Genomic DNA, 12,938 nt, shown 5'->3' with positions numbered 1-12,938 from the left:
ACACAACCAATCACATTCACAAATAACAATTTACAGTCGTCAATGAATGGGAGGAAGCTCATAACTGTTAGGCAGAAGTGCTAAAACTGTTAGTCATCTCCCATGATGCATCATATTTTCATGAACGGAATAAGTGGGCTTCATATCTGCTGTTCGCAAAATGGTACAGTAGAAGCAAATGAATGAATAAAAACCTCTGAGAAAAATTGTTTGCCATTTTATTTCCCCTTATGGACAAAAGATGGGGCCCAAAATTGCAGGGAACATACACTAAAATAAAAATACAAAAAGGGTCTTCTATAAAAGGAAAAATATGAAAATACACGGCTATCAAAGACATTAAGCACGCATGTGTGTGTATATCTTATTTTTAGGCTGTAAGTCACTTTTTTCATAGTTCAGCAGGTCCTGCGCCTTATACTCAGGTGCGACTTGGACATTAAAATGAGAGCTCTGACTGGCACCCACCCGTCTTATCGTTTTGACCTTAGCGAACGAGTTGCCAAATAAGGAAATGTTTTTCTTTTTAGTTTAAAATGGCTGACCTTAACTGGAATGATTCCCACATAATATTGTGGACAAACTTGATTAGTCAATCCTTGTGATAGATGCTAAACTAGCGAGCTAGCCGGGGAAACCATCCGTTTGTTGCTATGAGAGATGACAGCAAACTAACAACATCCTTCACATACTTGTTGCCATGACTACTATTTCGACTTGAACCATTTCCTCACAAGTAAAAGCGTAACTTTCAAATCTAACCGGAACTTGTTCGTTGTTGTCAACATTAGGAAACGGGAATTTTGGGTGCCAGTCTGAGCTCTACTGAATGGATGGATGCCTTTCTCCCAAATAATGCCATTTATATCTCGGAGAGACTTCTGTGTTTTCTTCTTGATGCATTTTTGGACCAGTGTGACTTTGCACTCCAGAGCGAAAAATACGGCGTCTGTGTGTATACGGTATACACACGCACGCGCATACAATGGTCCGCTACAGACAAGGAAGACATCTCAGTCACATTCAAAGTGTTTTCTTGTTGCCAAGTCTCATTGACACCCTCTGCGCACTCGTCTGGTGGTTTTGAAAAAAAAAAAATGCTGAAATTAAGTTCGTCCACGCCGCTGAGTCAGCAAATTTCATGAGGAGAGTTCGTGAGTTAAGGCCTCCCCCTTCCCCTTCTTCAGCTGTCCTTGTCTAGCGTGGTGGCCAACGTGACTGTGGTGATGGGCTGCCCGATGCCGTGCACCTGCACCCGCGACATCTTCTTCTGCTCGCACTCGGCCACCAGGTTGTTGAGCTCGGCGGCGCTGTAGCCGATCAGGGTCCGCAGGTCGCACACGAACTTGTACACAAAGCGCTTGCCCTGCACCTTGCTGATCATGTCGCCGTCGTAGTAATACCTGCGAGAAGGAGCACTGAGTAAAGATGGCGCCCGGTACTTTTTGTAGGATAGTTTCACAAAATTCTTTACAGGATACAATATCGCACGTTTGTCCACTTAAAAAGGCTCCGACCCTACAACCCTCAATATGACTTTACCGGCCTGTCATATACTATTGCGACTTCCTTTTTGGTACACACGCAGTATTGACGTCCGAGCGTACCTGAGGGCTCTGCTGAGTTTCTCGTAGTTCATTGTGGGCTTGTTCTTGCGCTGGCCCCACCTTTGCGCCACCAGCTCGGGCTGGTTGAGCTTGAACTCGCCCTCCTCGCCCACCCAGGAGATGCAGTCCCTGGCGTCTTTGTCTGTCAGAAGCTCCAGCAGGAACTGCCACAGCTGGATTTGCCCGTTGTTGCCTGCCAGCAGAGAAATAGCTCAGTACTACTTAAATTCTTTTTTTTTTTTTTTTACAGCAACTAACTCCATTTTACATTTGTACGACAATTCAGTAAGACTTTCTTTACTTGGGGCAAAAACAAACAAACGCTTTTACCGCAAATGAGGTATTTTGTCCAAAAATGTAGACACTCTTTTTGCGATAGTCATATTATTTAGCAAAAATGATAAGTAGCTCTCTAGCGCCACCTGGTGGATCCTGGCTTTTAAGACTCAACTCACTTTTTTTTTCTGTCTTTAAATTGAGGTCCCCACTGAAGGGATAAATTGGGTAATTTGGGGAAATGATCAAATGATGATCGAAATGATCAAAAAACATGAAAAATTATGATTAATAATGGGAATCAATGGGTCAAAATTTTGTACAAATACTCCTTTCGCACAATAATATAGAAAAAAAAAGGTTGGAGTCACTTTGAATTTCAACATGTTTGGAGAATCTGGGTGAAATTTCAGCTCCCAGAGTGATTTTTAAATATGCTTTATCAATTAATAATCATAAAATACCCCCCCCCTTTTTTTTATTTTTATTTTTTACAAATACAAGTCTTGACTTTGAGTTAAATTCTGTATGACCTACCTGTGCGGTTGCCGGGAGAACTGCGCTCCTCTCCCGAAATTCGGGGCGCTCGGGGTCCACGGTTCTGCTTCAACACTTTGATGGCCGTGGGCGTGCTGACTTGTGCCGGGATAATCTGCACAGCTGTCACCGACAACATTGTACGCTGGTCAGAACAAAGCTGGAGTGGAATATTCTCGCTGTCTGATTATACAAAGTCTTGTCTTACGTTGATCAATTGTGACTGTGGCGTCCCCCCCGGACTGGTCCTGGCTCGCCAAAACGTCTGAAATTCAAAACATTAAAGCTACTGAACGTAGAATATTGCATTTCGAATCGCTACTGCCACCTGTTGACGAAAAATGGAACTGCACATGCCGTTCTTCACATACACACCACGCACATTACGTCACATCCGCAGACAGGGCGTGGGAAATTCTAACCCGAATCCAGTCTGAAAACTATTGGCCAGAGGCTTGCAGGAGTACCCATTGTGAACAGCTAAGGTGTTAATCTACTAGTTAGAAGGCATTTCACTCATTAATGGTCAAATAAAAAGCTTATTGTAAAGTTTTTTTGGGGGAAAAACGTTCCATATTGCAACTTTTAATGTCTTTGTTTGCAACAAAATGAACAAAATAATTGAAAATGACATACATTTGCGGAGGAGTTCGAGGTGGCTCCAGAGGATCTCGCCGTTGGGCACTTTCTGGAGGAACTCTTCTTGGCTGAACGCGCAGAGGTTTCGACCGGGGATGTGAATGCTCCCTATTTCCATTTCGTCAATATTGAATTCTTTCATCACCCACACAGCCCAGTGGATCGATTGGTCGGCCGTCCACAGAATGGGGTCTAAAAAAAGAAGAAGGTGAAAATCATAGTAGGCTTGTCACAACACCAAAAATGTGCCTTCTCCAGTGTGCTCTCATTCCTCACCGTACGGTATGCCGAGTCGGACTTGCTCCTTGCGGTAACCCTCCAGCGCGGCGGCCCAACGCGTCACCTGCTCCGAGGTCTCGTCGGACAGGCCGGTTCGGTCCACGGCGATGAGATGCCCCTCCTCCACAATTGAACCCTCCTCCCCAGCCGCGTCCGGGTCGATCACCACCTCCACCGTTTCGACGGGCTTCACGATCTCCAAGATGTTCAGCTTCTCTTCGCCTGGATTTCGGCGCAAAAGTACAACGCCGAGTTTGGCTTTTGGTACTGCGAGACTTTGAGGGCTGCGGCCCAATCCTTACCTGGTTTGGTAAGGACCTGCAGGCTGAGCTGCACCGTGCCGTCAGTTTTGACGCCCTGATCAAACAGGCTGTGATCTGGGTGCAACTGCGTAGAAGAGCAGAAGAAGAGATGCCAACTGGCGTCACCGTACGTACAGCAGAACCTCGTCCCAGGCGAGATATGGCTTTCAAATAAACCAATCTGAAATGAATGTGACGTTACCTGAATGTCCTGCAAGCATATTTCATATGAATCCAGTGAGATTTGGAGACGAGGCTCCAACAGCTTCTTCAAATTGCCGACCGGCTCGTTGATGTCGATGTCTTGCTGGATCAGATCTGCCGCCATGATGGTCTGTTCCTCCATGCTACTGGCAAGACGAGACAGGTTATTCTCCCGAAGTGAAGTGACTACGAGGGCTAGACATGATGGAAAATAAATTCAAGAAGCCTCACCCCTCCTCCAAGCATGCTTGTTTTTCCCGTTCATCAATTTCGATCTCTATCATCTCGTCTGCTCCACCCTTGGACATTGTCTCGTAAAAGAGTGGCAAGCTGCGGCAAAGGGGATGTTAAAGGGATTTATTTCAAAAAACATGGTTTTGCATTGACATTTGTACTTGATATCAGCGTGGGTTGCTGCTTTAGATTTCACCCACAGCTCATTTAAATCCTTTATTTTTTGGTGTCTTTCTTTTATATGTTATTTTGAGCTGTGTGAAAGGAACAAGCAAATGTGTTTGAGACATATAGGATTTTTCTCCTTTTCCATGAAAATTAACTCAAATGCATCTCACTATTGTCACAAGAGTTCATTTTTAAATTATTTTACAAATGGTCCTTCTATGTCACTCAGTCTTTTACCAATGATACATTATGTTGTTGCAATATACCAGAAGTATCTGTGAACTGAAGTGCCAGAATGTGGCAGCCATCTTGCATTCTCACAATTGATGGTGTTATTTTCTGAGGTATGCAAGATATTGTGAAAGTGTCAAAACAATTGCATGTCGTTACAGTTATTAGAAATGTAGAAACACAAGAGTGCAGATAGTTTAATTAGTATTTAGGATGATTTATGTATGTGTATCAGGCTCAGCAGACTTTGAGGGCCAACACATGTAAAGTGTGCAATTCTTGCCGTTTCGCAAGAAGTGTACGGTAAAGTGCGCTACCAACATCTGCTCAGTCTGTCAATATGTTTGTTCCGTTAACAAATCTGTGGCAACATTTAAGTCGCTATCCCAGACATGTTTTAGAAATCTTGTTGATCACAGCCATGAAATTACTTTATCTTTATTATTGTGGCCTTAAACTGAAATCATCAATACCATTTTTTTTAATGACTTTGAGGTATGGCTGTTTCAGCATTGGAGGAATTTACAGATATAAAAACCAAGACAGCATAAAAAAGGGTTAATTTAAAAAAAACAACACCGCTGACATCCTCTTTGATCATAAGATTTAATGTGTTTTATGACGGTTATGAATCAGGAAGTACTATTCATAATGTGTTTTTAAAAGTAGGTGCAAGTGGTTTATGTAGTCATGGTATGGTGGGAAGGTTACAAATGGTTGAAAAAGTATGCATTGTGGGAGTTGGCTCAGTCAGCCTCCAGTATGCCCCAGTACTGTGCCGCCTGGGACCGTCAACTGCTAACGGCTAACGTTAGCATACTCGAGGGCGAGGCTTTGTCGTCTTAAGGCCAAACGCTAGGCCATCGCACATAAGATGCGCCTCTCAAAATGTACACGTACAAGTTGCGAGGGTGAAGATGAATAAGCTACGAACTAAACGTCAGGCCGAGTGAGTTAGTTGGTGACACCGAAAGTGAACAAAAGTTAGCAACACATTTCCAAAGCGGCGGCGTCGGACTTGGCGTGGGGCGAGGCAGCCCTCGTTACACAACCGCGGGTCCACCGTAAGCGCAAGAATTGTCGATTTCCCTAAACGCACGCGGGACTTTGTACTTATCAAAAATATAAGCATTAAGTAGCACTTGGACTATGAATGGGGAAAAGTTTGAGAAACGGAAATAGAATAAACGGAAACAAAACAGCATAGGGCAAATGGAAAGGAGCCGGAAATCCTGGCAAAGGGTTTACGGCGTTGATAGACTTCCGAGAGCAGCCGTCTGGGCAGCACACGCGTTTTACAGCGACATCACTTAAGTACACGGAGATAATTAAAATCTAGATAGAATATTTTATGTTATGCTCCGTTCAACGCTAGCGGCGGATAGAAGGCGTCGAGGGGGGGGGTCGAACGACGCCCTTTATCGTTTGTGGACGTGTATTACGCACTGTTTGGAGCATGCTGGCTTGGCTAACACCACTAGCGATACGGCTAACTTCCGTCTGGAAAAGTCGTTGAGCATTTTACCATCTTGTATACATCCAAGCTGCTACCACGGCTTGTTTGACATTCGTTATACATAATGGGACTTTCCCTTTCGGAACAGTAAGGCAGGCGGCCTCCACGCTAGGCTAACGACCGCTAGCTCGCTAAGCTAGCGACAAAATAGCGGGAAGACGCCGAGCTAGCAAAATATACTTTAGTACACTTTGTTTAGGAGCAACTCTAGTGTTTTCAGAATTAATCATACCTCTTAGACGTGGAGCCTTGGGATTAAAATGACGAAATGTGATCGATTCGAGGTGGTAGACTTGACTATTCTCTCGGCCGAGGCGAACTTTTTTGGTTAACTACTACTACAACAACACTACACACACAAGAGCGAGGAGGGCGGGGACTAACTGGCATGACTGAAGTTACTCCAAACTTGTGGGGAAAACAGACGCACATTTTTCAAGTTGGTTGCCCAAAATGTTATCTAGGTTTTGAGGCACGTCGTATCATGTCAAAAGCTCATGTTTTATGGTGGTAAATTAATATATTGTAATTCTTCGTCATAATGTTTGGGGAAGTTTAAAACTGCTGCTCACACACATTATGCAACAAGTTTACCCTCCCATAGGACCTATAAATGGTCAAGTAAAGATGACTGTTAAAAAATGTGCATGTGTAACAATAACAAAATAGCATCTCCAACCCTTTTTCATATACACTTGCATCCCATTTGAGTTTCCCAATTCATATAATACAGTTACCTGTCTGAATTTGTAACGTGTACCACTCTTGAAAGAAAACAAGTGATCAGGGCAGGCAAAACACATTATATATATTTTAATTTTAATGGTATTCAAATTCTAAGGGCAGGTATTTCAGGATAGCACAAAAGAGCAGTAAGATTCCCTGAGAGTGTCCCTGTTCAGCATTGTCAGTGTTTCACAAGTTCTGTACGTATCCATAAGAATGTATATTACACCACTGTGTGTAACACGGAATTTTGATTGATCCATTTTAATGTAGTACTTGGTGTAAAAAATATATACCAAATAGTAGATATGCAAAGGTATGATTGTACAAAGTGCAATTTAGGTACCATACATTTTCTATTGCGCTGGTCGACATCAGGGTCATGGGTGAACTGGGTGGTGTACCCTGGACTGGTCACCAGTCAATCACAAGGCTTAGGTAACAACCATTCACACTCAAGTTCACATCAGTGTAAAATTGAGTGTCTTTAACATGCATGTTACACAAGTGGGAGAGCATGCAAACTTCACACCTTTTCTCTTTTGAGCTTCTCAAGTGTAAATGTGTATCAATTGAATAAACGTATTTCTCTGCTCTCTCTTGTGCGTCTGTCAAATTCTACAATGCAGTTAAATTGCTATTCAGAGAAACTAGGAAAATATAACTCATAACTATTAAATGGTAGATATATCCTTGCACACTCCACATACTAATTGTTTGTATCGTGTATTTGTGAGTTAACGCCAATTTTTACTGTAAACTAAATTGGCCGCTATTCTGTATTTCTGTAAGATGTACATTGGTGTGTGTGTAAGTGGACGCTTACAGAACACACGTAAGCTGGGTCCAAATTTGTAGGCTGTGTTCGCCAAAGGCTGAATTTAAAGGCCACATTACTTGCAGTGTACCTTGACCACAAAGCGGTGTTTGAATTCACGTAGCCTTCGAATCTGGCATTCAAATCTGGCCTTTGTAGGCGGGCCCTGAGTGAAGGCTGCTTGGGAGCGCGCTTTGGTTGCCTACATTGGTCCTCTCTGTCGGCCCTATCCAGAATTGTCGCAGTTTATCCGGTCCACAGTGGTTAAATGAAGAGGTGCCTTTTTGAATGATCCAGCCGCAGTGGGCCTGCCTTTCGAAGGACACAGCCTACAAATTTGAGTTTAGCATTTTTATAAACTTTTTTCTGAATAGATTTACTGATGGACCTAAACGATGGCAAACTTATATATTTTTTATATATATAACAATAAAAAAATAGTTTTAAGTCAGGCCCACATGAAACAATACAGAACGGGGAGCATAGTCACTGAAAGGATTAGTCAACCCCATTCATTAAACAGGTGAGTCGTGATTGGTCATTACCTGAACACTAAGCAACAGTGATGTCATTTTTAGTGGCTGGTAGCAGGTGGCAAAATGTCGGTTCCCTGAGATGGATAAAAACGGGTGGATTTTGCTGCTTAACTCATATTTCACAAACGCAATATTAATAAGAATGCCGTTTTTAGACTAGTGGGGCACATACAACATATTAAAGAACGTTTTGGGTTGACTTCCCTTGAAAGATACAAAAACTCTTATTTTGAAAGCAATACTAGACTGAAGTGCATAGCGCTGAATAGTTACGATAAGTATTTTTTTTTTAAATAAAGGTATTTTGTCTTTCGTTTAGAACTTTTTTTTTTTTAATAACGGTGTTTTGTCTTTCGTTTAGAACATGAAGCATTCCCCCGTGTTTTGTGAGAAACATGCAATACAAATTATTTGCGAGTATAGTTGTATAGTGACTATTATTGTGTTTGCCATTTATAAATGTTTCAACCTGCATACGTAGAATATTTTGCAGGAATACGTGTGAAATGACCAAATTTAACTGATGATAAGGCATTGTTTCTCTAGAACGCTCATCACCTTGGATCGAGCTTCTTTTCTTGTGAAAGTGTGGGACAGGAAAGCGTGGTGTTGCTGGTAGGCAGAGGCTAGCCAAGATGGCGGAGTACTTGGCGTCGATTTTTGGGACAGAGAAAGACAAGTAATCAATTTTATTAATAATTAGTTGCGTAGTAAAACCATCTTAATAAATTTTACGTTAATAGATGCTCCGCGAATTTTTTTTTCGGATGCTGTGGTACCACTTTAGAAGAGCTACATCATTAGCGGCTAACGCTAGGTAGCTTTAGCTAGCTTGGCTAGCGAGAAAAAGCCGCGTTGCTAACATTTCTTGGCCTGCAACGCCAACCAACATGCCGAGTAGTGCTGGAATACTTCTACAATTCGACGTTACTCATTCAAATTTTAATACCTTAATGTATTGAGATACTGGAAGTGGTATTTTTATGGAATAGGCGCTTAAATGGCTGCGATTAAGTCAAGTCTTTGTTTGAATGAAAACGCCGTAGTGTTAACTTTCACATTAGCCATGTGTATCCCCCGTTTTACACTCACTAGATATTTTTTATTGTTTATTTTTAAACTTTTGTTTCGGCGTTCTATGGCAGAGGTCACCATTTTTGGGGGAAATTGAGAGTTACTTCTTGAGAAATGATTACAGTAATGCAAAGGGATACAAGTTAAGCACTTCTGAAATAAAAAAATACAATTAATATCACTATAGATAATGTCTGAAGATGCTGATCGTGTTAGTTTACCACTCTAATGATCAATATTGACATTGTATATGTATACACTACATACAAACATTTGTTGACGCCATGGGCCTGCCCTAAACTCACATATTGTTGGTCTCTTTTTTTCTTTCCCCAGAGTAAATTGCTCTTTTTATTTTAAAATTGGTGCCTGTCGACATGGTGACCGCTGTTCCAGGTTACACAATAAACCCACTTTCAGCCAGGTAAGTTACTCTTTTTTTTCTTTCCTACAAATTCAGCATTGCATCACACAACCCTGCATAATATAATAAGTACATATTTAAATATAATGATTTCCATCAAGTACTGATTTGATTTGAAATGTTATATTTAGGTTCATTTAATGGTCAAATATTAAATTTCTGACATTATGATACAGGTCAGCTCAGCAACCAAAATAATAGGGATGTTGTACCGGACAAATTTGTAGTGTTACAAGAATACATATTTTACTAGAATTCCTACAACATTGTTATTGTAAAATAGTAACCTGCACAGGAATCCCCTGGAATTCGAATTGGAAAGGAATTAAGTCCCCCCCCCCCTTTTTTTTGAAGATTTGTCTATTTGTCAAACAGCTACTTTTTGTGAAGTTTCCTACAGACACTCCAAAAATCATCAGAGCAACTTTTCAAAAGTCTGAAATGTTTATAAGTCGGGTAATTCCCAAACCTATCACTGTAGTGGGTGAATCTGTAAATAAAATATGTTCCAATAGGAAATTCCATGAGAGGTTAAGTCTGTACTGTAATAATGCTACGTTATGCTGATAAATTGCCTTTATATGTAGCCCAAATATGCTTTTGTGTCTTGACATATTGTCAGATTGGAAATTTAACAATTATCTTTACAATATTTTACCGAGTGGTTCCATTGATTCACATTGAATTGTGCAGGTGTACCTAATGCCCACTGAGTGTATAACTGTTAAGACAGAAGGTACAGAATTGAAGTTGTCACAGGATGTCTCCATTTTTAGTCATTAGAAATCATCCTGAATTTGTGCACATTGCGTTTCAGACCATCGCTCTCCTGAACATTTACCGCAACCCTCAGAACAGCGCCCAGTCTGCTGACGGCCTCACTTGTAAGCGTCTTTGTATAAATTAGTTCCAATAAATGCAGTTCAATCAAGAGTGTTGGCACGTGCCTCATTGTCATTCTCCGTTGTGTCCACTAGGTGCCATCAGCGACATGGAAATGCAGGAGCATTATGATGAGTTTTTTGAGGTAAGCGTTCCAAATTGTTATTTTTCCTAAACAAATCGAATGTAGCCTTATTGGTCCTCGCTGTACTTTTAGGAGGTCTTCACAGAAATGGAGGAGAAGTACGGCGAGGTGGAGGAAATGAACGTGTGTGACAACCTGGGAGACCATCTTGTGGGGAACGTATATGTAAAGGTGGGTGTCCGTCCGGTGTCCACTTTTGGTCTTTATATTCACTCTGTCAAAAACCTTGTGATTGTTTCCCTTGTAGTTCCGCTGCGAAGAGGATGCCGAGAAGGCCGTGATCGACCTGAACAATCGCTGGTTCAACGGGCAGCCCATCCATGCCGAGCTCTCTCCTGTCACAGACTTCAGGGAAGCTTGCTGCCGCCAGTATGAGATGGGGTGAGTGTCGGAGGCTTTGTCGGCCGCACTCGCCAACGTCAAGTACAGCTGCGACTTGGATGATTTAAGAGACACGGGGGAAGAACTGTCGGGTCACATTCAGACGTTTTCGCATTTGAATGCACAAGCTGACAACATCAAGTCCAAGGGGTTCCTCGTTTCTGGCGGAATTGTCATTTACAGTTGGTTTTTATTTAGTTTTGCAAATTCACTTAGTTTAATTGGTTTTTAGAGCGGGTTTGTTAGTTTTTATTTTTGGTTTAGTATTAGTTTTGGTTATGGAGTAATTCAGTGTAAAAAAAGTAGTATTGTCTAATGAAGTAAACTACAAATCCCAAACGACTTTTCAACCTTACTTCTTCCGTACAGAAATACCGAAATTTAAAAACGACCATACAATCTCATGTATGAAATTAATAAGCCCAAAATTGACCATTTCTCTACAATTCTAGTAAATTTTAGTTTTATACATGTGAAATGTAGTTTCAGTTCTTGTTTTTTTTAAAAATAATTTTTATTCCATTTCCAAAATATTTTTCTTTTTTTCTCACCTTACTAGTGAACAGAATGAAGTAGTGAAATTACTTCAACCTGCTGTGGCAACACAACATTACCTAGAATCAACAAATTCCACAAGAGAAGGCTTCTGTTGCAATAACTCATTTTTAGGACGATATATTTTCTCAGAAACTATCATTGTATTTTTCTATGCCACTGTTATAATGGATATAGGAGCATAATAATTAAAGTACATCCTTTTAATGAGTACTCAACTTTATTCTCAGTAATACCTTAGGCATTAAGATGTAAAATACAAAAAAAGTATATAAATAAAATAGACTGGCTGTGTTCATAAAAATTGCATTTCAATATTAACATACAACCACAGGGTTCACAGCTTAAGTTAGATTCCAGATTTTTTAAGACTTCCTACCTTTTGAAATGAAATACCAAATTGGTAATGTTCACATTCCCAATGTGTCATTTTATTCATCAAACGATAAGTTGAAATCATAATTATCGTGACAGGCCTACAAAAGTGATTAATTTGCAATAAAAAATGAACAATACGTTTTCCTTTCTCAGCTGACGCTCACTGATTCATTTAAGTCACTGTCCTCCTGACAGCTTGCATGCGTTTTCTGTGCCCCGTTGTCCGCAGGGAATGCACTCGAGGTGGCTTCTGCAATTTCATGCACCTGAAGCCCATCTCACGCGAGTTGAGGAGAGAGTTGTATGGCCGCCGCCGGAAAGGAGGGTACGTTCACACAGACGCGTTTTTAGTCAACCACCATACGCAAACTTGCCAACCGTGTCCTCTGTTGCTCACTGAAAAACTCAACTATTCACTGTTTTTGTGCTAGTGGCTAGTATGCTAGCTAATACTATCATGTGAAGGCAGTCAGACCACCAAAAATAAATGAATCTGAACTCTTGTGCAGTTGGAAACGATTGCTAATTTGCACCTCCTCCTTCCTGTAGCCGCCACAGGTCCCGGTCACGTTCCAGGGAACGCCGATCCCGTTCAAGGGACCGAGACAGAGGAGACAGAGGAGGCCGAGGGGGCGGACGCGACCACGATAGACGTCGCTCCAGAGACAGAGAGCGCTCGGGACGTTTCTGAACCACAAGCCACGACAACTTGCTTCCTTCCTTGTACCATTCTCACCAATTGTTTTTTTTTTTAAGTTTGTACCCTCCCACGTGTATCGTAGGAAGAATTGAGTGGCGCCAGATGTTGAAGCTGTGATGGCTATATGTTTCTTGTTATGTTCTGAAATGACTTTGACCCCATTAAAAATTTTTACGTAACGATGTGTGCTGTCTGGAATCTGTCTGCAGAACTTCATTTTGAATATTAAGACGCGCACATTTATTTTCAGACTGAATTTCTTCTCTTTTCCTGCGTCGACACCCTGACAAGAAAGTAGTACCGCTACATTGCAAGCAACACATACCA

At 41.4% G+C, this 12,938-nt stretch overlaps 2 protein-coding genes across 4 annotated transcripts; one reads left to right on the top strand and one right to left on the bottom strand.

Moving 5' to 3' along the window:
• Positions 1 to 197: 197 nt before the first annotated feature.
• gabpa (GA binding protein transcription factor subunit alpha) lies at positions 198 to 6,385 on the bottom strand. 3 transcript variants are annotated; one of them, XM_077580870.1, is made up of 10 exons: positions 6,226 to 6,385; positions 4,076 to 4,174; positions 3,843 to 3,990; positions 3,641 to 3,725; positions 3,336 to 3,560; positions 3,057 to 3,251; positions 2,629 to 2,685; positions 2,421 to 2,543; positions 1,608 to 1,800; positions 198 to 1,403 (listed from the first exon to the last, which is right to left on the bottom strand). In XM_077580870.1, exons 2-10 carry the CDS (start codon positions 4,150 to 4,152, stop codon positions 1,184 to 1,186), a joined length of 1,323 nt encoding a protein of 440 aa, XP_077436996.1. In that variant the 5' UTR covers positions 4,153 to 4,174; positions 6,226 to 6,385; the 3' UTR covers positions 198 to 1,183. The 3 variants fall into 3 exon arrangements, with proteins under 3 accessions (XP_077436996.1, XP_077436997.1, XP_077436998.1); XM_077580871.1 differs by having other exon boundaries at positions 3,843 to 3,987; XM_077580872.1 differs by lacking the exon at positions 6,226 to 6,385 and having other exon boundaries at positions 3,843 to 3,987; positions 4,076 to 5,851.
• Positions 6,386 to 8,607: 2,222 nt separating this feature from the next.
• Positions 8,608 to 12,790, top strand: u2af1 (U2 small nuclear RNA auxiliary factor 1). Its single transcript, XM_077580873.1, has 8 exons — positions 8,608 to 8,751; positions 9,483 to 9,570; positions 10,388 to 10,454; positions 10,548 to 10,597; positions 10,670 to 10,768; positions 10,845 to 10,978; positions 12,141 to 12,236; positions 12,461 to 12,790. The coding sequence occupies exons 1-8, from the start codon at positions 8,708 to 8,710 to the stop codon at positions 12,600 to 12,602; spliced, it is 720 nt and encodes a 239-aa protein (XP_077436999.1). The 5' UTR covers positions 8,608 to 8,707; the 3' UTR covers positions 12,603 to 12,790.
• Positions 12,791 to 12,938: the final 148 nt, after the last annotated feature.

Source organism: Vanacampus margaritifer, chromosome 11 (genome assembly GCF_051991255.1).
Source record: "Vanacampus margaritifer isolate UIUO_Vmar chromosome 11, RoL_Vmar_1.0, whole genome shotgun sequence".
Classification (NCBI taxonomy): Eukaryota; Metazoa; Chordata; class Actinopteri; order Syngnathiformes; family Syngnathidae; genus Vanacampus; species Vanacampus margaritifer.
This window is presented reverse-complemented; position numbering and strand designations above follow the sequence as displayed.

Bases quoted from the DNA above. Each gene is read 5' to 3' on its own strand.
- gabpa (XM_077580870.1), bottom strand. From the start codon at position 4,152: ATGTCCAAGGGTGGAGCAGACGAGATGATAGAGATCGAAATTGATGAA. The intron at 3,726-3,842 runs GTAACGTCACAT...TCTTCTACGCAG, and splicing joins TATGCTTGCAGGACATTCAG to TTGCACCCAGATCACAGCCT. The intron at 2,544-2,628 runs GTAAGACAAGAC...TGTCGGTGACAG, and splicing joins CACAGTCACAATTGATCAAC to CTGTGCAGATTATCCCGGCA.
- u2af1 (XM_077580873.1), top strand. From the start codon at position 8,708: ATGGCGGAGTACTTGGCGTCGATTTTTGGGACAGAGAAAGACAA. The intron at 10,598-10,669 runs GTAAGCGTTCCA...CTGTACTTTTAG, and splicing joins ATTATGATGAGTTTTTTGAG to GAGGTCTTCACAGAAATGGA. The intron at 12,237-12,460 runs GTACGTTCACAC...TCCTTCCTGTAG, and splicing joins GGCCGCCGCCGGAAAGGAGG to CCGCCACAGGTCCCGGTCAC.